This window comes from Callionymus lyra, chromosome 17, assembly GCF_982586985.1.
Source record: "Callionymus lyra chromosome 17, fCalLyr1.hap1.1, whole genome shotgun sequence".
Taxonomy (NCBI): Eukaryota; Metazoa; Chordata; class Actinopteri; order Syngnathiformes; family Callionymidae; genus Callionymus; species Callionymus lyra.
Window position 1 is genome coordinate 23,629,481 of NC_141834.1, and position 21,689 is coordinate 23,651,169.

General features: G+C 42.4%; 2 protein-coding genes across 2 annotated transcripts in view; both read right to left on the reverse strand.

Annotated features, from left to right (window-relative positions):
* Window positions 1-13,976, reverse strand: part of LOC148063048 (eukaryotic translation initiation factor 3 subunit H) — a 46,486-nt gene extending 32,510 nt beyond the window's left edge. The window contains exons 1-2 of the mRNA XM_087778759.1: window positions 13,846-13,976; window positions 5,642-5,798 (exon numbers count right to left, since the gene is read on the reverse strand). Coding sequence (XP_087634885.1) covers window positions 5,642-5,798; window positions 13,846-13,905 — 217 coding nt within the window. The 5' untranslated portion in view covers window positions 13,906-13,976. The remainder of the gene's footprint in view (window positions 1-5,641; window positions 5,799-13,845) is intronic.
* Window positions 13,977-14,464: 488 nt separating this feature from the next.
* On the reverse strand, window positions 14,465-20,067 carry LOC148063049 (double-strand-break repair protein rad21 homolog A-like). Its single transcript, XM_087812905.1, has 14 exons — window positions 19,925-20,067; window positions 18,545-18,734; window positions 18,348-18,477; window positions 18,172-18,271; window positions 17,877-17,983; window positions 17,610-17,807; window positions 17,417-17,542; window positions 17,232-17,357; window positions 16,890-17,113; window positions 16,346-16,499; window positions 16,121-16,266; window positions 15,864-16,049; window positions 15,292-15,375; window positions 14,465-15,211 (listed from the first exon to the last, which is right to left on the reverse strand). The coding sequence occupies exons 2-14, from the start codon at window positions 18,686-18,688 to the stop codon at window positions 15,020-15,022; spliced, it is 1,917 nt and encodes a 638-aa protein (XP_087669031.1). The 5' UTR covers window positions 18,689-18,734; window positions 19,925-20,067; the 3' UTR covers window positions 14,465-15,019.
* Between the last annotated feature and the right edge of the window lie 1,622 nt (window positions 20,068-21,689).

Consider the following 21,689-nt stretch of genomic DNA (forward strand, 5'->3'; position numbering starts at 1 on the left):
AGAGGTAACAACATCTCAAGTTCGTTCGACAAATGGATTCTTTTTTCTTGGACGTAACAAACTTGAACCTTGATCACCATTTACTTCTGACACGGTAATAAGAACTTGAACCTGGGATTTCATAGGTTTGTAGGGTTGGAATGAGTTACTAGACGGTCCTGTGAATAATTTGATTAACCCACATGCGTCAGTAGTTTGAAGACGTTTGGACGGCGGGGTCTGCACCTCCGTTAAAGGATACGTCTACTTGCAGACCTGAGGAAGTCTGGGACAAACCCAGAGACGATCCAATGACACTTAACATCGAAGAAAGGTTGTGTGTTTAATATTATATATTTGCTCTTTAGGAATATGTTGGTTTAATGTGTAAATCTGAACTCAGACCAACATCAAATAGTCAACTTTTAGGTGAAAAAACTGAAGGAATCAGTGATGTTTATGGTAGCATCAGGTCTGAGGGACCATAGCTGGAGCTCAGAGGCAGAAAACTTGACACTATTTTCTGAATGATTTCATCTTCGCTCCTGCATGTTTATTGAGACAAGATGTTGATCCGACAGACAGGCACCTCCAGAACTATTTTTAAACCATGTTTCCATTAGTGAGAACGAACAAGGTGTGAGGCCAATGCGAGGTAAACAGTCCAGCAATGGAGTCAATAATCCTGGCCAGTGGTCTCGCTGCGATCCGAGCGCGAGCCTATGAATGTGCAGCAGATGGCCGCTTTATCTTTTTTTCATGGCGGCGGTTGGAGAGCATAAAAAATTAACAGCAGATCTTTGTAAACCTGCACAAGAATAGACAAGTGCATCAGACGGCGAGCGCCGAACAACAACTCCCACATAGCGAGGAAACTTCCAGCACCGAGACGCCGTTATTGAACGCACAACACGAGAGGGGGGATTGTTGAGAGGCGAGCTGAAGACCTCGCAGCTGATCTCGTCTGTGATTGGCAGCGCTAATGGCCGCCTCGCTGCAACATTCCATCCTTTTGTCAAACTGGTGCTTAATGCAGCCTCAGAATGTATGAACCGGACGGAGCGCCTCCTGGCACGTTGATCACCTACGAGTCCCTATCTGGGATTATCTCTGAGGAAATGTTTTCCTCCATTATCGCCGGGTCCGTCACAAAAGAGAAGGGTCAAAGAACATGATTAACATGCAGCCCTCGCAGCCAAGACGCCGCTGCACGTCGCTCCATACATTTTGTCAACGGTGCAAGGACGGCGAGCGCAAGGACAAGGAAGATAGGAAGTCTGTGGTCCAGCCAATGCCCTTTTTTTTCCTTCCAGAGACAGATTCTGCTGCAAAGGCTCGATTACTCCTTCACTCGCTCATAGTGGAGACTTGTGTAGCCGGCGGCAGGTCTGGCTGCAAGTGTGGCTCCACACTGACACCTGTTGATGGAACGACACTTTGCAGCACGTTCAACAGCAACATTCCATATTGTGTCCCGGTCTCCCCGCTGTTCCCAATCATAAGCCCGACTCGCTCGCACCTTCATCCCAAACAAAGCCGACAGCTGCCAAATAAAGGCAGCGCTGAGGAATTACTTTCAGGAGTCGTCAACCCATGAACAGAAGTTCCTGCCAGCAATTACCTGCAGAGTGTCGCATTTTAATTTTCCTGCAGAAAGTAATTACTGCAAGTATCAAGTGTCAGGGAAACAAAGAGTGACGGTCACCTAGTTCGTGCAGCAAAGAGTAAATGGAGCGTCGGTGTCGGCTCTTATTCCTGGGCTCACTGGAAAACTGCTATAAAATCCTGACTGGACTTTATTGCAAACTCTTCAAACACAGGCAGAGGGCGATCACTTCACAACTAAAACAGCCAACATGACTCCAGAGACAGTAGGAAGTCTTAAAAACAGTAACATCATGGTCCACATGAATCACAGTCTGGTCCTCTGCTGCAACACATCCTTAGGTAGTCAAGTGAAACAATTAGTCCTGAAATAATAAGTTCAAATACATTTGCTGCTATGATTCTCATGGGCAGGTTTGTTTTGAGAATAAACAATACATGGAAAAATAAAAGGGCGGACAAAGCAGTCCTCTGCCAAGCAGCTCATTAAAACAACAACACTGTTGCTTTACGTTCATTTCAGCTGCATAACCAAGTATCTATTAAGTATTTAAAACAGCATTGATAGCAATTAGCTGGACCATCATTATGGATCAGATGGTAATACACAACAAACGAAGACGTGTTCCATCACAAACCGTGGCTGACGGCGTTAATAAAGACGCATCAGTTCTACACTTCAGTTCAACCTCCGCAGCAGATACATCTCGACCTTTGCTTCGGCTCAGAATCTCCAGGAAGAATTTTCCAATATCCTCCAGACAAGGTTCTAGTCAGAATAAGCTGCTGTTGACAGAAGTGAAATCCATCAAAAGTCAACAGCGGAGCGAGTCGTGACACTCACCGACTCACACGGCTGCCGTTTGTTGACACCGACAACCTTTAGCTTCCACCGGCGTGCAGAGTTTCCCACAGAATGTTCAATAGTCGCTCATTAGCAGTGGCGGCTGCGTTCAAGGAGGAACCTCTCCTTTCCTTCCGACCTCGGCATCTGTCGCCCCCCCATCCTTCAGAGTGGCCGGGAGCAGACTTTGCGAGCGCTAACAAGGCCCTGGAAGTGGCAGCGCTTGATGGGGGGTCTGGGACGGGGTCAGAGGACGTGGCATCCTGTGATAGGAGGCGAGCGGTGCTGGTGCAGTGGATCATCAAACCCTGAACACGTCCCTCCCACCCACCGCTAACCAAATGATCGGACCGCCGTCACCCATCAACCCTCCGCTGACAGGAGAGGACGAGCCGGTCCTCCGCGGCCTCGGCTAATGCTCGGAATTGAGCTCATGCATAAAGTTTCTTCTCTCGCTGAAGATCTAGTTTTTATATCAAATTTGCAGCACACACTGGGAACAAATATGAGCTGGTCTGAACAGATTATGGAACTCCGAGCTTTACTTCTCCTTCCTACTAAAATGTTATTCAAATGACCTCACAGGTTATTACTGTGTGGAGTTTTTATGCTTCCAAGTCTGTGTTCGTAGTGCCCCGTGTAGCTGGGACATGCTCCGGCCTCCTGAGACTCATGCTGTGTCTCAAACATACTTCTCTTAGTACACTAGAAGTTAGTATCATCAGGATAGTGTACGTACTAACTAGTAACTAATCCTCCACAGATAGTATGTCTCAAACATACTTCTCTTAGTACACTAGAAGTTAGTATCATCAGGATAGTGTACGTACTAACTAGTAACTAATCCTCCACAGATAGTATGTCTCAAACATACTTCTCTTAGTATACTAGAAGTTAGTATCATCAGAATAGTGTACATACTAACTAGTAACTAATTCTCCACAGATAGTATGTCTCAAACATACTTCTCTTAGTACACTAGAAGTTAGTATCATCAGGATAGTGTACGTACTAACTAGTAACTAATCCTCCACAGATAGTATGTCTCAAACATACTTCTCTTAGTACACTAGAAGTTAGTATCATCAGGATAGTGTACGTACTAACTAGTAACTAATCCTCCACAGATAGTATGTCTCAAACATACTTCTCTTAGTATACTAGAAGTTAGTATCATCAGAATAGTGTACATACTAACTAGTAACTAATTCTCCACAGATAGTATGTCTCAAACATACTTCTCTTAGTATACTAGAAGTTAGTATCATCAGGATAGTGTACGTACTAACTAGTAACTAATCCTCCACAGATAGTATGTCTCAAACATACTTCTCTTAGTATACTAGAAGTTAGTATCATCAGGATAGTGTACGTACTAACTAGTAACTAATCCTCCACAGATAGTATGTCTCAAACATACTTCTCTTAGTATACTAGAAGTTAGTATCATCAGGATAGTGTACGTACTAACTAGTAACTAATCCTCCACAGATAGTATGTCTCAAACATACTTCTCTTAGTACACTAGAAGTTAGTATCATCAGGATAGTGTACATACTAACTAGTAACTAATCCTGCACAGATAGTATGTCTCAAATCGCACACTTCTCTTAGTATACTAGAAGTTAGTATCATCAGATAGTGTACGTACTAACTAGTAACTAATCCTCCACAGATAGTATGTCTCAAGTCGCACACTTCTCTTAGTATACTAGAAGTTAGTATCATCAGATAGTGTACGTACTAACTAGTAACTAATCCTCCACAGATAGTATGTCTCAAGTCGCACACTTCTCTTAGTACACTAGAAGTTAGTATCATCAGGATAGTGTACGTACTAACTAGTTACTCATCCTCCACAGATAGTATGTCTCAAGTCGCACACTTCTCTTAGTACACTAGAAGTTAGTATCATCAGGATAGTGTACGTACTAACTAGTAACTAATCCTCCACAGATAGTATGTCTCAAACATACTTCTCTTAGTATACTAGAAGTTAGTATCATCAGGATAGTGTACGTACTAACTAGTAACTAATCCTCCACAGATAGTATGTCTCAAACATACTTCTCTTAGTATACTAGAAGTTAGTATCATCAGGATAGTGTACGTACTAACTAGTAACTAATCCTCCACAGATAGTATGTCTCAAACATACTTCTCTTAGTATACTAGAAGTTAGTATCATCAGGATAGTGTACATACTAACTAGTAACTAATCCTCCACAGATAGTATGTCTCAAACATACTTCTCTTAGTACACTAGAAGTTAGTATCATCAGGATAATGTACGTACTAACTAATAACTCATCCTCCACAGATTGTATGTCTCAAATCGCACACTTCTCTTAGTATACTAGAAGTTAGTGTTATAAGAAGCCTGTTTTACTGTAGAATACTGTGGAGTTCCTGGGTTTGGTCCTAATCTCTCCAGCATGTCCTGGGTCTGCCCCGGGGACACCTCACCTGGTTCAACACCTCAATAGAGTCCAGGAGACATCCTGACCAATGGACACTTCACCTCCCGAGGTCATCGACTACCTTCTTGTCTCTGCAGAACTAAATGAAGTGTGAATCGTGGTTTATTTCATTTGCTTTTACATGAATCTAAGAAATGAGCTTCAGAAGCTGCCGTTATGAGTGTCATCTTGACCTCTGACCCACTGGCAAGAGAAGACACACTTGTAAAGACTGTTGCGAAAGCAGCAGCTGAATATTTATGAGTATTTAAGAATATGTTCATTATCCAGCTATAATGCCAATTACCAGCATGTTCGACGAAGATGCCGAAACAATTTGTGACGTACATTTGAATCAATATTTCCAGTTGGACTCCTGATGTGCGATTATTAAAAGGGTTATCAGCTCCACCGCAGCGCCTCACTAAATATTTGATATCATGGCTGCTGACTAAAGGAAAATCCGATCCCGGTCATAAAGGCCAAACAATGCGATGTGTGCTAAGTGAGGTAGAAGTGAGTTGATCTCTCCTCCTACTCTCTCGCTGCGCTCGTTTGTTTTTGCGGCCGCTTTAATGCATCATTAAAGAAGCTGCTTTTACTGGCTGCTAACAGCGCGCCGACACGGACGACACATGGACTCCTGAACGCTCAAGATCAATATTGAACCTCAGGAAAGTTGAAGAGATCGTCCATTCAAGAGAGATAATCAAATGATAGTATTAGATCAGAGGACGTCAGGGAAGATGTTTACCTTCGTCGAAGTCTGCGTCGTCCTCGGTGTGCTGGGGGAACGGGAAGCAGTTGGTGATCTCCAGACGATCGTCCACCACCAGGCCCAGCAGGACGCCCTGGACCACCTCGCTGCCCTGACCTTCTTCCTGGTAGTGCTTGATGATCTTCATCACCACCTGGAGACAACCATCTTTAAATCAATGCCTGTGAACGATTGCTGAGATAGTTTCACACAACAAATAAGTGTTGTCGTAAATATTGAGCCTGATAGAATATTTTTATTCAACATATTCAACAGCGTTGTATGGAATTAAAAAATGATTTATTATTATTATAACTCTTTTGGCTTTGACGCAAGATATTTTATCTTTTATGTTACGACTTTAAATTCTGCAACAAGTACTCGACAATCCAACAAACATATCCTTGTTCTTACAGTTATTTTGTGTCGTGACACATATCGTACAATTCTGCAAATAAAAATAAAAAATGTCATCAACTTCACTTCAGGCTCTGGAGGCATGTCTTCGGTGGACAGTAGCAGAGAAAAGTATGTCTTGTTTTCTGCTGAATGTCAGATCAGAGGCGTCAAGGTCGAGGGAAACTCAAACACTGACTGCAGAAACTCAGTGTTGTGAACACAATATGGCGTGAACTTTCAATATCTGCAAGATCTCACGGCAAGATGAGGCTCATTTGAGGAATTATGAAGGACTCGACCTCACGCGTCCAGATCTGCATCATATCTTCAACTCATAAATCATTCTTTTACAGCAGAACTCACTTGGTAGAAAGAGGAAATTTGATTTCCAGTAATGTGATGATGGCCAAGAACAACGTGATAAACCTCTGAGTCAATAGGTGGCGAGGAAAAGAGGCTTTAATTAAACGCTCGTGGAAGACTAAGTGGACGCAGCGAGGGTCAACCTGCTGACATCGCAGACCCTCCTCTGTCATCCTGCTCTCTTTCATCGGAGATCAATGCAAGCCTGACCCGGCGCTCGCACCTGTGCTGGCGCTCCATCAGAGCCGGTGTCAGAACCATCCCGCGCGTCCAGAACCGTCACGCGCGTCCAGAACCGTCACGCGCGTCCAGAACCGTCACGCGCGTCCAGAACCGTCACGCGCGTCCAGAACCGTCACGCGCGTCCAGAACCGTCACGCGCGTCCAGAACCGTCACGCGCGTCCAGAACCGTCACGCGCGTCCAGAACCGTCACGCGCGTCCAGAACCGTCACGCGCGTCCAGAACCGTCACGCGCGTCCAGAACCGTCACGCGCGTCCAGAACCGTCACGCGCGTCCAGAACCGTCACGCGCGTCCAGAACCGTCACGCGCGTCCAGAACCGTCACGCGCGTCCAGAACCGTCACGCGCGTCCAGAACCGTCACGCGCGTCCAGAACCGTCACGCGCGTCCAGAACCATCACGCGCGTCCAGAACCATCACGCGCGTCCAGAACCATCACGCGCGTCCAGAACCATCACGCGCGTCCAGAACCATCACGCGCGTCCAGAACCATCACACGCGTCCAGAACCATCACACGCGTCCAGAACCATCACACGCGTCCAGAACCATCACACGCGTCTAGAACCAACGCCGTTTGAAACCTTGAGACCACAACCACCAACTCATCTGCATCCTCATTGGTTACTTTTCTCATCGTCGTCACTCCTTCTTTCCCGTCTTCATCTCCGCTTCCCTTCACTGACTTGTAAGGGCTGCAGAAGTACGTCCATCTTGAAGGAAACCATCAAAGGAAGCTGATGAAACCTGAGCGAGATAAGATGAAGACGCGACCGTCTCACTGCTCCAGCGTCCGTTTCATTCATAAGATTAAAAACGTGCGTCTCTTGTCCGGAGCTCATTCAACGTCACAAAGCACACAATAAGCTGAAACTTCTCCTCGCAGACTCGCTCACACGTTCTCAGACAAAAGCAGAGAAGAAGAGTGGAGCCAGAAGAAGGAAATGAGGAAAGGTGTCTGGAGTCACAGGAGTGTAGGAGGAGAGCATAAATCACATTGATAACAGTGTGGGCAGGTCAGCGCCAGAGGCCCTAATAACAGCCGTCGCTCAGACCACGACACAAACACCTCCAGCACCATGAGGGAGCCCTTACTGGACCCGTGACGTGGGAGGTGATTGATTCCAGCACCGCAGCCGTCAGCAACAAGTGAAGTTGGAGTGGAAGAGGCTGGACGACTGTTGACAGCGAGAGGAGACGCACATGTCATGGAGTCATGATGAGAGAGACGATGAAGACACGTCACAACAAACCTTCACCTCCTGATGTCATGAAGCCTCAGTGTGTCACACTCTTACAGTCAACATTTAATATACAAGTGGGTTTCGATATATTAGTAACAAGTATACATGTGTAGTATTGTCGAGTACATGACTCTGGTGTTGTGATAGTGTAGTAACAAGTATATATGTGTAGTATTGTCCAGTACTTGACTCTGGTGTTGTGATAGTGTAGTAACAAGTATATATGTGTAGTATTGTCCAGTACTTGACTCTGGTGTTGTGATAGTGTAGTAACAAGTATATATGTGTAGTATTGTTCAGTACTTGACTCTGGTGTTGTGATAGTGTAGTAACAAGTATATATGTGTAGTATTGTCCAGTACTTGACTCTGGTGTTGTGATAGTGTAGTAACAAGTATATATGTGTAGTATTGTCCAGTACTTGACTCTGGTGTTGTGATAGTGTAGTAACAAGTATATATGTGTAGTATTGTCCAGTACTTGACTCTGGTGTTGTGATAGTGTAGTAACAAGTATATATGTGTAGTATTGTCCAGTACTTGACTCTGGTGTTGTGATAGTGTAGTAACAAGTATATATGTGTAGTATTGTCCAGTACTTGACTCTGGTGTTGTGATAGTGTAGTAACAAGTATATATGTGTAGTATTGTCCAGTACTTGACTCTGGTGTTGTGATAGTGTAGTAACAAGTATATATGTGTAGTATTGTCCAGTACTTGACTCTGGTGTTGTGATAGTGTAGTAACAAGTATATATGTGTAGTATTGTCCAGTACTTGACTCTGGTGTTGTGATAGTGTAGTAACAAGTATATATGTGTAGTATTGTTCAGTACTTGACTCTGGTGTTGTGATAGTGTAGTAACAAGTATATATGTGTAGTATTGTCCAGTACTTGACTCTGGTGTTGTGATAGTGTAGTAACAAGTATATATGTGTAGTATTGTCCAGTACTTGACTCTGGTGTTGTGATAGTGTAGTAACAAGTATATATGTGTAGTATTGTCCAGTACTTGACTCTGGTGTTGTGATAGTGTAGTAACAAGTATATATGTGTAGTATTGTCCAGTACTTGACTCTGGTGTTGTGATAGTGTAGTAACAAGTATATATGTGTAGTATTGTCCAGTACTTGACTCTGGTGTTGTGATAGTGTAGTAACAAGTATATATGTGTAGTATTGTCCAGTACTTGACTCTGGTGTTGTGATAGTGTAGTAACAAGTATATATGTGTAGTATTGTCCAGTACTTGACTCTGGTGTTGTGATAGTGTAGTAACAAGTATATATGTGTAGTATTGTCCAGTACTTGACTCTGGTGTTGTAGTATTTACAGACCACATGACTCTTGACGAAGTCGTAACTACTTTCATTTGTTTTCAAACCAAAATGTGTCCAAACATCATCTTTAAAAGCTGCTGGACTGTATCCTCTCGTCCTCAGTCATCACCAGAACTTAACTCTCCCTTGAAATGCGGAAGACGTAATGGAAATAAAGCGTATAAGAAATGTCATGAGTTAAATTTGATCTAAAAACAGTTAAAAACAAACCTATCAAATAAAGCTCTGTATCAACATAATGTGTTCTGTTCAGTTGTTAAAGTACAGGTTAAGTACTGGCACAGGTATCAGATCAAAGAAGCCTGTAGTATCACCGGGAAGATTCGAGACCTTGAATTTAACGGTGATTCTGGCTCTGGACGCGAGCGACTGCAGCACGGTGTTGATTAAACCTTCCAGAGCGACCCTGTGAGCGTCACACAGAATCAGCTGCACTCTCAGGTTATTGCTTTCGCTGGAGGAGGCCGAGTGGACGGGTGAGGCGGGTGAGGCGGGTGAGGAGGGTGAGGCGAGGACAGCATCTTTACCAGGCCCTCGCTCACACCAGTGAGACGCCACGCTCGCGGCCACATGTTAGCGCGCTCTGGCGGAGGGACGCTCTGGTGGTCCAGAGAAGCAAAGGGAAAACTCAGAATCTGCAAACGCTGCAGTCAAAGGATTGTAAAAGCTTTTAGTGGATTTGTTTTGTATAGAAAGCGGAGCAGAGTGTGTAGAACACACACACAAAAACACACACACTCGGGCCTCCTCTGGTGATTAATATTTGCCTACTTCACACACACGCCAGTGTATTGATCAGGCTCACCAGTGGTGCTTCACCCCAGTACAACCAGTGTGTGTGTGTGTGTGTGTGTGCGTGTGTGCGTGTGTGTGTGTGTGCATGCGTGAGAGTGTGTGCGTGCATGCGTGTGCATGTGTGTGTGCATGTGTGAGAGTGTGTGCATGCGTGTGTGTGTGTGTGTGTGTGTGCGTGTCAGGGGGGCTCAAAGATGGATATGTGGACAGAACATTATAAATCAACATGCTTAAAATTGAATTGTGCAAAATCAATTGAGGCCCAATTCCCTGCGGTGCCTCCGATTAATTCTCTCCATAAATCTCAGCCGGGCTCGGATCAAGCAGCTCATATTCCAGTCACCAGAGATAATGGCGAGCAGATCTCGGCTTCGGTCGGCGGCGGCTCATGTGAAGACGGTGTAGCAACAGTGCTCGTCTGAACATGGAAACTTTAAACACGGTCTGTTGAACGATCTCCGGCGTCCAGGAGCGACACGTCAGAGGACTGACCCCCGACAGGTCACTGAAGAGCGTCCCTCTGAGGGTGATTGCTTCTGTTGGAACGATGCTGAGTCAGCGTTGACTCCAGTGTTGCATAAACCACTGACACGAGATCCAGGCTTTTATCACGTCGACGAAACAACGTCTTGTTTTCTGAATCGAAACCAGAGAAGTCACTCGAGTTATGATGTGACGTGAAGCTCGAGGCTTAAATAAGGGATGAACAAAAGAGCTTTATTATGAGGAATAAAACTAGTGAAATAAATTTTAAAGATTAATAAAAATAATCCTTTATGTAATAATTAGGGGTTTGTATTGTTTAACAAATACCGAAGGTCAATAATACATATTGATAGTGTAGTAACAAGTATACATGTGTAGTATTGTCCAGTACTTGACTCTGGTGTTGTGATAGTGTAGTAACAAGTATATATGTGTAGTATTGTCCAGTACTTGACTCTGGTGTTGGGATAGTGTAGTAACAAGTATATATGTGTAGTATTGTCCAGTACTTGACTCTGGTGTTGGGATAGTGTAGTAACAAGTATATATGTGTAGTATTGTCCAGTACTTGACTCTGGTGTTGTGATAGTGTAGTAACAAGTATATATGTGTAGTATTGTCCAGTACTTGACTCTGGTGTTGTGATAGTGTAGTAACAAGTATATATGTGTAGTATTGTCCAGTACTTGACTCTGGTGTTGTGATAGTGTAGTAACAAGGATATATATGTGTAGTATTGTCCAGTACTTGACTCTGGTGTTGTGATAGTGTAGTAACAAGTATATATGTGTAGTATTGTCCAGTACTTGACTCTGGTGTTGTGATAGTGTAGTAACAAGTATATATGTGTAGTATTGTCCAGTACTTAACTCTGGTGTTGGGATAGTGTAGTAACTAGTAAAACTAGTAAAGGATATACACACACTACTTATCAAAAAAAGAAAATATTGTGATATTCAAGTACATTGATATTTTCTTACTCCCCTAACATTATTCAACAAAATAATTATGATGAATAAAAGTAAATATTAGTGCAAACGACAAATGAACAGAAGGAAAATGGAGATTCATATAATAATAATTTGCTTCAGAGTTAATTGTCAATTAAAACTAATCCTGTGGATCAATGGAAGCAGAGCTTCATGTTGTTGTTCTTCACTCGTGATCTGACGACACCGAAGCCAAAGACACACGACCAGTCATTTGTGTCGAGACTCTGCAGTGGAAGTCGTTCTTCAGCACAGAAGTCTTACATCATCTCTACGGAGACAAATAAACCTGTCGCTGCGGCCAAACAAACTCACCGCGAGGAGACGCAACTCACGCCGGTGCTGATGCAAGGCCGGGGAAACGCTTCCCGGCAGGTGAGGCGCCGGCTGACGAGGCAGGTCAGAACAAAGACGTCTTTCCTCAAACACGGCGTGAGGACGTGAGGAGGAGACGAACAAAAGCAGCTCATTAGCCGTCCAAGTCAGGCACGCAGAGGTGAAATATTTGGACGTGGAATTAGTGCCGGAGACTCCGGGGCAACTTTAATTAGCAAGATAAAAAGGAAGGCGGCAGCTGGTGAGTCAAAGTCCTGTGTTGAGCCACAACACCCGGTGAACGAGCCGCTTTCAGTCCTGGACAGTTCCGACCCGAGCCCGGACCAGTGCAGCAAGTTTGTCCTCTGCTGGCCAGAAGAAGGTACTGCAACCCACAGAGGCGAGACGAGTAACTTGACGTTTATCTTGAACATATTCGGGTTTTAAATTATTATAAATGAATATAAATCTACCCAACAGCTCCAGGATAAATGTGAACTTCCCGTGACTCGCACGTTCAGGTTTATTTTAGCCGTAAATCATCCTTGACACGGAGGGCGCCGTCTTTTAAATCAAGCCTCGTCACCCGTCGCTCTGACAGGTGAGAAGTCAAACACCGAGTTGAGCTTCATAAGCTTCAGTAAATCCTGCGTAAAAACTCCTCAAACTCCATCACGGCTGACAGCGAAGTGACTTTTGCTCCGATTAATGCAATTTTGCTGTCAAAACATACATCAGTCGGTGAGTGGAGGCTCGTTCTCCTCCGACACTGATGGATGGAACCTCTCACCTCCACACACCTGGACCTGATGTTGACTTCATCAAACCAGTCCAACACAGATCAACGTGAACTGACCTCAGTGAGAAAACACGTTATTGGACGATGTGCGACAAGATGATGTGAGAAGTTCACACACTTGAATCTTAATCTGTTAATGATGACAAATGAACTAAACTTCTCTGAAAACATTCTGTGAAAAGTTGGAGGGAAAAAAAGTTGTAAATGTTGAACAACTTTAACACGTATCTCCAGACATGATCCAGGATGTAACCTTGAACTGACACTAAACCAGTGGCTGAAGACGAAGGTGATCATTATCAACACACACGAGACACACATTTCAACCCTCGTGAAAGAAACACATTTACACAACTGAAGTGAGAAAGAACCACAGAATCTTCCTTATGTAAATCTGGTTCTGTAGAGTCTTCTGCCGCCAATGTTACCACTTGAATACAGAGCCAATGACTGAACAAAGAAGCGACTCAGGTGAGAGAAGAAAGAATCAGCACAAGAATGGTTGTTGGTCTGAAACTGATCTTCTTGGATCTTCATCTGGTTTAGAAGAACAAGAGAATTTAAGAATCTTCATATCAACGTTTGTCGATATTGTAACTGTTTTAAAAACACAGGAAGTGAAAGAGTCGATATCATTAAAGAATAGATAAGAATAGGAAAAAAAAGGTTGAGATTCAAACAAAACTGAGAAACAAGTTCCGCTCACGATACAACGTTGATGCTAAAGGTTCAATCAAACTATTAATCTCAGCAAAACTATCTAATGTGACTCAAGATGTGTTTTTGACTTGTATTATCTTAAAATAATCAATGTGTTGAAGTCACAATTATTCGTTAGTATTTATTTTTAATTTCAAAATACAGAAAATTAGGTTAGGTAGAACTTTATTGATCCTCAGCAGGACTCCTTCAGGAAATTGTTTTTTTTTCAATTAGCTACAGCAATACAGCAATTATTCATAAATAAATAAAAATACAATAAGAACAAAGAGAAATAAAGAGATAGAACAAGCTTTTGTTTGGTAAAATTAAAAATAGAATGAACTCAACCTTGACGTTAAAATATTAACGCTATAAATGACGAAAAAAGTATAGAATAGTTGGTTTATCTGTAAACACAAGATGATAGATTAGCATCCATGATGCTAACACGTTAGCTTCAACACATCTGCTTCACCAGCGAGACCAACAACACCACATTTAAGTCCCAATAATAGGTTCAAACCACTCACCAGACCCTCGATCTGGATCTGTTTGACCGGGGAATCCAAGGTACTGCCTGCAGAAGCCATTTCAGCGTCAACTCCACAACCTTCCTGTGAACGAGTAGCTATCAAACAAGCCGCTACACGCGGAAAAGGGAGAACAGTCTTCAGCGACGCACACTTCCGGTGCAACCTCGTTTCTGCTCGTGTTGAAACAAAAGTGTCGTCACGTTTCCAGTGGATTTTACGTTAACGGATCAGAGATAAACACGAATCGAGGTTTAATCCGTTATTTAAGACGTATATTCAAGAGATTTTCGTGTATATTTCACATATATTCAGTTTTACAGCGTTTTATAGTTGACTTTCTGGGGGCGTACAGCGATTGGTCCCTTTAAAATGACGTCATGTAGTCCTTATGTCGCATATGTTTAAGATATTAAATTATACTCGGTCTTCAAATATGAAGTTATTTTTCGTTTTCTCAACCATATAAACAACTTGTTTTTTTTCTGTACCCCTCTAGATTGTGAAACACCCCAAAACATTTCTTAAGATACAAAATGATTGGTTCCTCAACAGTCAAGAGCACAACAATACAAACATGGCTCCATGTCAGCAGAGAAGCTTGTGAACAGACAGCAGCTATTTAAAACACTTTATTTCAAATCTTTACAGATGTATCACAACTAGTTACCAGAAGACTAAAAACGTCGGATACTGAACTCAAGTGTAACAAGAATGTTAACTAGTTACATAATCCAATAAAAAGGTGGAGCATAAATGCAGGTAGAAAATAAAAGCAGGTCAGAACATGGTTGGAAGCAGGTGAACGAGGGACTCCGGGGAGAACAAGTGCAACGAAGGGAGACGGGCAGCTACACTTCTGAACGCTCGAGTACCTGAACAGTCTTTTCTTAGTCGTTGGGATTTGAACCAGCAGCTCCAGGTGCTGCCACAGGGATGAACCGACGATGATTGACAAACGGATGCAAACGTATAAACTGTCGACATGAAGCGTTGACGTATAAATATCCTCGTTTAACATTCTTGATCCGAGTCTGAACCAAATTCAACATTTATCCGTCATACAGTAAAACCACTTAAAAAAAAGCTCGTCTCTCCTACTCGGGGCCAAAACATACGAATGCAAAAGTGTGTTCTTAAAGTAAGATGCATGTCTGATGTCTTCTTCCAATGTCTAGATGAGGTGGAATCTTGGTCCGGCGGTGGCGACGATGTCACTGTAGGGTTCGTTCTGGGACACCTCGATGGCCTGCTGCTTCTTGAGGACCAGGAAACTGTAGAATTTGGCGGCGGCCTGCTTCTTGTTGTTGTTCCGGCACAGGTCCAGGAGGCTGACGGACTCGGCGCCGGTCTTAGCCATGACGCGCTGCAACAGACACACATTTCATCGTCAGGCCGTCCTGGACGTTTCAAATACTTCTGACATGGTGGGATCTGCTCTGGTACCTGCAGGCCGTGGAGCATCTGCTGGGTTCTCTTGTTCCACCTCTTCTCCTCCTGGTCCTGGTCGCCGGCCTGACTCTCGTCCTCCTGCAGGGATGAATACACCAGTGAATATCATACAGTCCAGGATTTTTAATCATTTAATTTAATCATTTTGATATTCAAAGCTTGAATTTTTTTAATTTAAAGTTTTAATGACTTATATATATATTTTTTAATGTAGGGTTTTTATTTTAAAATTATATTCTAATTCCAATTACTTGAATATTTATTTACAACTGTAGCTATAAAAGTTCTTAACCAACACGAAGCAGATCACATGACGACATGGAAGAACACGATCCAGTAGCTCGGGCTCTGTTGGTAATGTCTGGAGGCACTATTATGCCAACATTTATATTGAATTCAAATGACTATGAATTATACATTAAATGTTTATGTTTAATAACCAAATATTGAAATAAAAAACTCAAACAATGTGTGAAAAATGAACTCATTGAACTGATTTTCAAAGCTTCAACTCTCAAAACTATTAATTGTTTCCGTGATGAAGTTCCATGGACGCCAAACTCTACCTCCTCTTCGTCGCTCTCGTCCTTCTTGTCTTTGCTCTTCTCTCCGAGCAGGTCGAGCTCGGGGACGAGCTGGCTGAGGTTGAGACTGGCCTCCTCGGGGGGCATATCCACCTGAGACATGTCTAGCCTCTGGGACAGCAGTGAGCGGTCGGCGGCCTGCGGCTGCTGAGGCTCCAGGGGCGTCATCTGCGGGACGATAGAGGTCAGAGGTCAGTGACCAGACGACAGACGGGAGCGAGCTAAGGGGGTGAACTCACAGGAAGTGCGGCCTCTTTGTCGATGGTCTTGCGCTTGACCCCGCGTGGGGTGGAGGGAGGAGGCATCGCTGTCTCGTCCAGCGTGGTCCTGCTGCCCTCCATGGTGGAGGCGGCCAGGATGCTGGGCTCCTCCATGATGGTCTGGCCTGGAGGCGGAAGAAACAAAACACATGAGCACTGCTTCACCGACGAGCATCACTGTCGGCTCTTCTGTGATCCACTGACCAATCACGTCTCTGCTGTGAGACAAGATGTCCTCCCTCGGCACCTCGGGGTTCTCCAGCTCTTTGAGGAACTCGTCCAAGCTGTCGGCCTCGCCACCCTTCCTCCTCTTCCTCATCTCGTCGGGCACCAGAGGCGTCAGGCAGCGCGTGAACATCTGACAATCACAGGAGCAATTGTTCAAACGTGTCTTCCGTGGAAATGACAGCCAAACTATCGACTAAATTATGCATCAACTCCATGAGTATTCAGAGGAGGACCAGGAAGGATTGACATATTTGTACCATCGTCCGTTTTAAGATTCTCTTTCCAAGACTCACCAGCAGAATCTTAATGAAAGACTATTTTGAATCTTCACTCCACATACAGAATAACAAGACGTCAATTATTCTGGACCGAAATGTGAATCATAAATATTCTCCTGATTCAACTCCTCTTCCTAAAATGTTCCCAGAGAGACTTCTCTCACGGATCTTCCACAATAACTAGTAATGATACATGAAGGATTCACTCATTTACATTAGTTTCCTTCACGTGCTTTCTTTACCTTCAGCAGACGGACGTTCCACAGAGGCTGGGCGGGAAGAGAGAACAGCTTCTCAACTCCTCCGGTCTCCTTCCACATCATGAGCTTCTTGGTGGGAGGAGCCAAGTCCAGTGTGGTGACGATGTCAGAGTAGTCGGAGAGCTGAGCTCTGATGGTCTTGCTGTCCAACTCCTTCACGCTGTCCACGATCAGCTTCCTCTTGCGCTTCGCCTTCGTCTCTTTCACTGGCGTCAAAGAGAACATGGACATGGTCGTCATTTATGGCATGTTTTAAATTCAAAATGGCAGGATTATTGTAGAAAACCTCTTTCTAGATCTCACTGAAGGGTTGTTGGTTCTTACCTGTGATGTCAATGGGCTCCAGAGCAAACGCCTCCTCCTCATTGTGGACCAGAGTGGTCTGCTCAGTCTGGTCAGCCATGGCCGGCAGTGGTTCAGCTGGACCAGAGTCCGGGCTGTCGGGACCAGCTGAAGACAAAAACAGTTACCGCATCTGTAACGAAGAGTTTCTTACACTGGTCACTCACGAGACTGCAGGTTGTCGAAGTCGTCCTCGTCGTCGCCGTGATCTGGAGGCATCATGACACTCTCGGGGATGGCTGGAGGGTCGTCGAAAATGCCACCACCGTCTTCAGCACTCAGTAGCTTGTCCACTGCAGCACGAACACGTTCGCTTTTATCAGGTCAAACAACTTACAACGTACAAGGAGATGTTTTTACCCAGCATTCCTCCGTCACTGTTGCCCATGGGGCCCTCGCCAAAGTCATCGTACTCCATGTGGTTGGACTTGTCGGGGAGAGCGGCCGGACCGGGCTCGGCCTCGAGAAGGAGGTTCGAGGCTGTGGCCCCGTGCATGATGTCCTCCTCAAACGTGCTGGGGTCACGCATCATCTCCCGGTCGTCCATGCCGAAATCAGCTGAACAGAACAGTGAGTTTGTCAGACCATAAACCAGCAGGTTTAGTCCCACGAAAACACTTGACCTACCAAAGTCGTTGTCCTGGAGGAGGCTGAGGTTGCCGACATCTTCTCTCATTGTGATTTCTTCTACTCGGCTCTGGTTCAGGGTGAACTGCTGGGCCACGTCGATGTCACTGACCATAGAAATAACAAGTTAATTATCAAGAAAGATTCTGTTTAAAAATGCATTTAGTCTTTATTCATTTCCTCAACAATTGTAGGTGAAAATATGGATTTATATTGTACATTGTTTAAAACAGGAATTCACATATTTCAACTTTGACCTTGCTGTTCACGAGTTCTGACATTCTGCAAGACTTACTCCAGGTCTGGAAGAGGCTGGTCAAAGTCGTGGAATTCCTCAGGAAGGGTGATGGCGTTGTACGCTGCCTCTCGGTTCTCTTCAGGGAGATCCACCACACCTGAGCACAGAATGATTGGTCAGTCTTCAGCAACTTTAACAACAAACAACACCAGCAGAAGGTAAGACCATCTCACCTGGCCTGAAGGCCATTTTGATCTTGATGAAGGCTTCATTACAATCTGCCAGCAGGTACTTTGCCTTCCTGTGATAGATTCTCACCACCCCCAGAAGAAGATGGCCTGATGTGCGCAGAGCCATCTTCACCTAAATGAACAACAAATATGAGCATCCAGTTGACTTTGAGCACCGACGCTCATCCTGCCATCGTTACCTTGGGCGAGATGATGCTCTCCACGCTGCTCTCCAAGTTGCATTCGAATACATGAGCCTTGGTGAGCTTTTTGTCCCAGTGGGCCGCCAGCCAGATTTTGGCGAGCGGCCCACGCTTGCTCAGGACAAAGTGGGCGTAGAACATTGCCCCGGTCGCTCTGGCTCACACACTCACGATGATGTTGGCTTACCTGAAGAAAACAATCATTATTGTTAGGATTCAGGAGATCACGACAGACGAGGTAGTAAAGTTACATTAGTCGCAACATAAGTTTGTATGCAAGCGTTACTATTAGACTGTATTCATTTGTAGCACAATCTGGGGATTAGAACAATAACATTTCCTTATGTAACTTCTGTATTTGTTTGTTGAAAAAGGCCAGTTGCATTTATCCTCCTCCAGAAAATAGGGGGAAAAGCATATAGATTAGAGACATCAAATTAATAGGATCATTGCTGCATTGAATTCAACTGACCAGCAACTTATATTTGATAAATATATGTTAAACAACTTAATGGCATAAGTAAAAACTAGATAAACGAGGCGAATAATGCGATCGTCTTAAATGAATGGATCGATAGATACTTTATTCATCTCCTTAGAGAAATTAACTAGATGCTAAAGAAAAATAATAAAGTGTTACACGTCGTTTTTGTTTCCTTAAATCTTGACTTATATCGAAGGTTATACTTCCGAGGGTTTATCAAAATAATAATCAAGTTATCGAAAGTTTTATTTTAACGACGTGATGCAGTAAAAACATTGGCGGTTTTGAACTTTTAAAAGCGGTTCTTATAGAAGGTTAAAGGAATGTTTCAGTAAATGTTTGGAGGTTCAGGACAGATTTGTAAGATGTTTAGGTAGTTTATATACGATAAACATATTATTTTAGCGCAAGATTCCATCTTAATTCAACCGCATCATCATCATGTTCTTCAGTCCAAACAGGCAGAGCATGAGTTCATTGATAGTTTTTGCATCTTTACTTCCGAGCAGAACAGAATGTTTTGGTTCATTATATTTTTAAAACCAGATCCACTGAGAGGCTCCAGAAAACAGTCTCGCTTCGACTAGCATCAGCTTTTCTTCAAAAGAAGCGACTCAGGCACACGTTTAAAGGGTGGAATTTGCAAACGAAAACTGCACGTGTGATCAATTAAAACAAAGCATTCAACCAAGTCGCGACAATAGTGGAGAAAGGCTGGAGGAAAATAAGACGTAGTTTTCCCTCGCAGCGACAGTTGCTAACAGTTAGCTTGTTGCTAACCGTTAGCTGCTAGCAACAATACAGGCCGCGACCGAGCGAGTCTCCGTGCGCGCCTATTTTTTTTCTTCCACGTTTAATGCGGATTTTGTGAAACATGTTGAAGCTAAACTTACCAGATGCAGCCGCACACGCAAGAATCAAATTATTAGGTTATTTCTCCCAGCAAACTCTTCCTTGTTGTACTCATTAAAACAGCCAAGATGGCGCCAGCCGCCTTCCTCCCGCTCACTGCCTTCAACCGCCAGCAGGATGTTGACACTCAAACCTGAGGGGGCGGAGCTTAGGATTTAAACTAGTTTATTATTTTAAATATACTTTATATTCTACAGTAAACATGGAGGAGCTTAGGATTTAAACTAGTTTATTATTTTAAATATACTTTATATTCTACAGTAAACATGGAGGAGCTTAAGATTTAAACTAGTTTATTATTTTAAATATACTTTATATTCTACAGTAAACATGGAGGAGCTTAGGATTTAAACTAGTTTATTATTTTAAATATACTTTATATTCTACAGTAAACGTGGAGGAGCTTAGGATTTAAACTAGTTTATTATTTTAAATATACTTTATATTCTACAGTAAACATGGAGGAGCTTAAGATTTAAACTAGTTTATTATTTAATATACTTTATATTCTACAGTAAACATGAAGGAGCTTAAGATTTAAACTAGTTTATTATTTAATATACTTTATATTCTACAGTAAACATGAAGGAGCTTAGGATTTAAACTAGTTTATTATTTTAAATATACTTTATATTCTACAGTAAACATGGAGGAGCTTAGGATTTAAACTAGTTTATTATTTTAAATATACTTTATATTCTACAGTAAACATGGAGGAGCTTAAGATTTAAACTAGTTTATTATTTTAAATATACTTTATATTCTACAGTAAACATGGAGGAGCTTAGGATTTAAACTAGTTTATTATTTTAAATATACTTTATATTCTACAGTAAACGTGGAGGAGCTTAGGATTTAAACTAGTTTATTATTTTAAATATACTTTATATTCTACAGTAAACATGGAGGAGCTTAAGATTTAAACTAGTTTATTATTTAATATACTTTATATTCTACAGTAAACATGAAGGAGCTTAAGATTTAAACTAGTTTATTATTTAATATACTTTATATTCTACAGTAAACATGAAGGAGCTTAGGATTTAAACTAGTTATTTAATATACTTTATATTATACTGTAAACATGGAGGAGCTTAAGATTTAAACTAGTTTATTATTTTAAATATACTTTATATTCTACAGTAAACATGAAGGAGCTTCAGATTTAAACTAGTTTATTATTTAATATACTTTATATTCTACAGTAAACATGAAGGAGCTTAAGATTTAAACTAGTTTATTATTTAATATACTTTATATTCTACAGTAAACATGAAGGAGCTTAAGATTTAAACTAGTTTATTATTTAATATACTTTATATTCTACAGTAAACATGAAGGAGCTTAGGATTTAAACTAGTTATTTAATATACTTTATATTATACTGTAAACATGGAGGAGCTTAAGATTTAAACTAGTTTATTATTTTAAATATACTTTATATTCTACAGTAAACATGAAGGAGCTTCAGATTTAAACTAGTTTATTATTTTAAATATACTTTATATTCTACAGTAAACATGGAGGAGCTTAGGATTTAAACTAGTTTATTATTTTAAATATACTTTATATTCTACAGTAAACATGGAGGAGCTTAAGATTTAAACTAGTTTATTATTTAATATACTTTATATTCTACAGTAAACATGAAGGAGCTTAAGATTTAAACTAGTTTATTATTTTAAATATACTTTATATTCTACAGTAAACATGAAGGAGCTTCAGATTTAAACTAGTTTATTATTT

Bases quoted from the DNA above. Each gene is read 5' to 3' on its own strand.
- LOC148063049 (XM_087812905.1), bottom strand. From the start codon at position 18,688: ATGTTCTACGCCCACTTTGTCCTGAGCAAGCGTGGGCCGCTCGCCAAA. The intron at 17,808-17,876 runs GTAGGTCAAGTG...TGTTCTGTTCAG, and splicing joins CCTCCAGGACAACGACTTTG to CTGATTTCGGCATGGACGAC. The intron at 17,114-17,231 runs GTAAGAACCAAC...CTTTGACGCCAG, and splicing joins GGAGCCCATTGACATCACAG to TGAAAGAGACGAAGGCGAAG.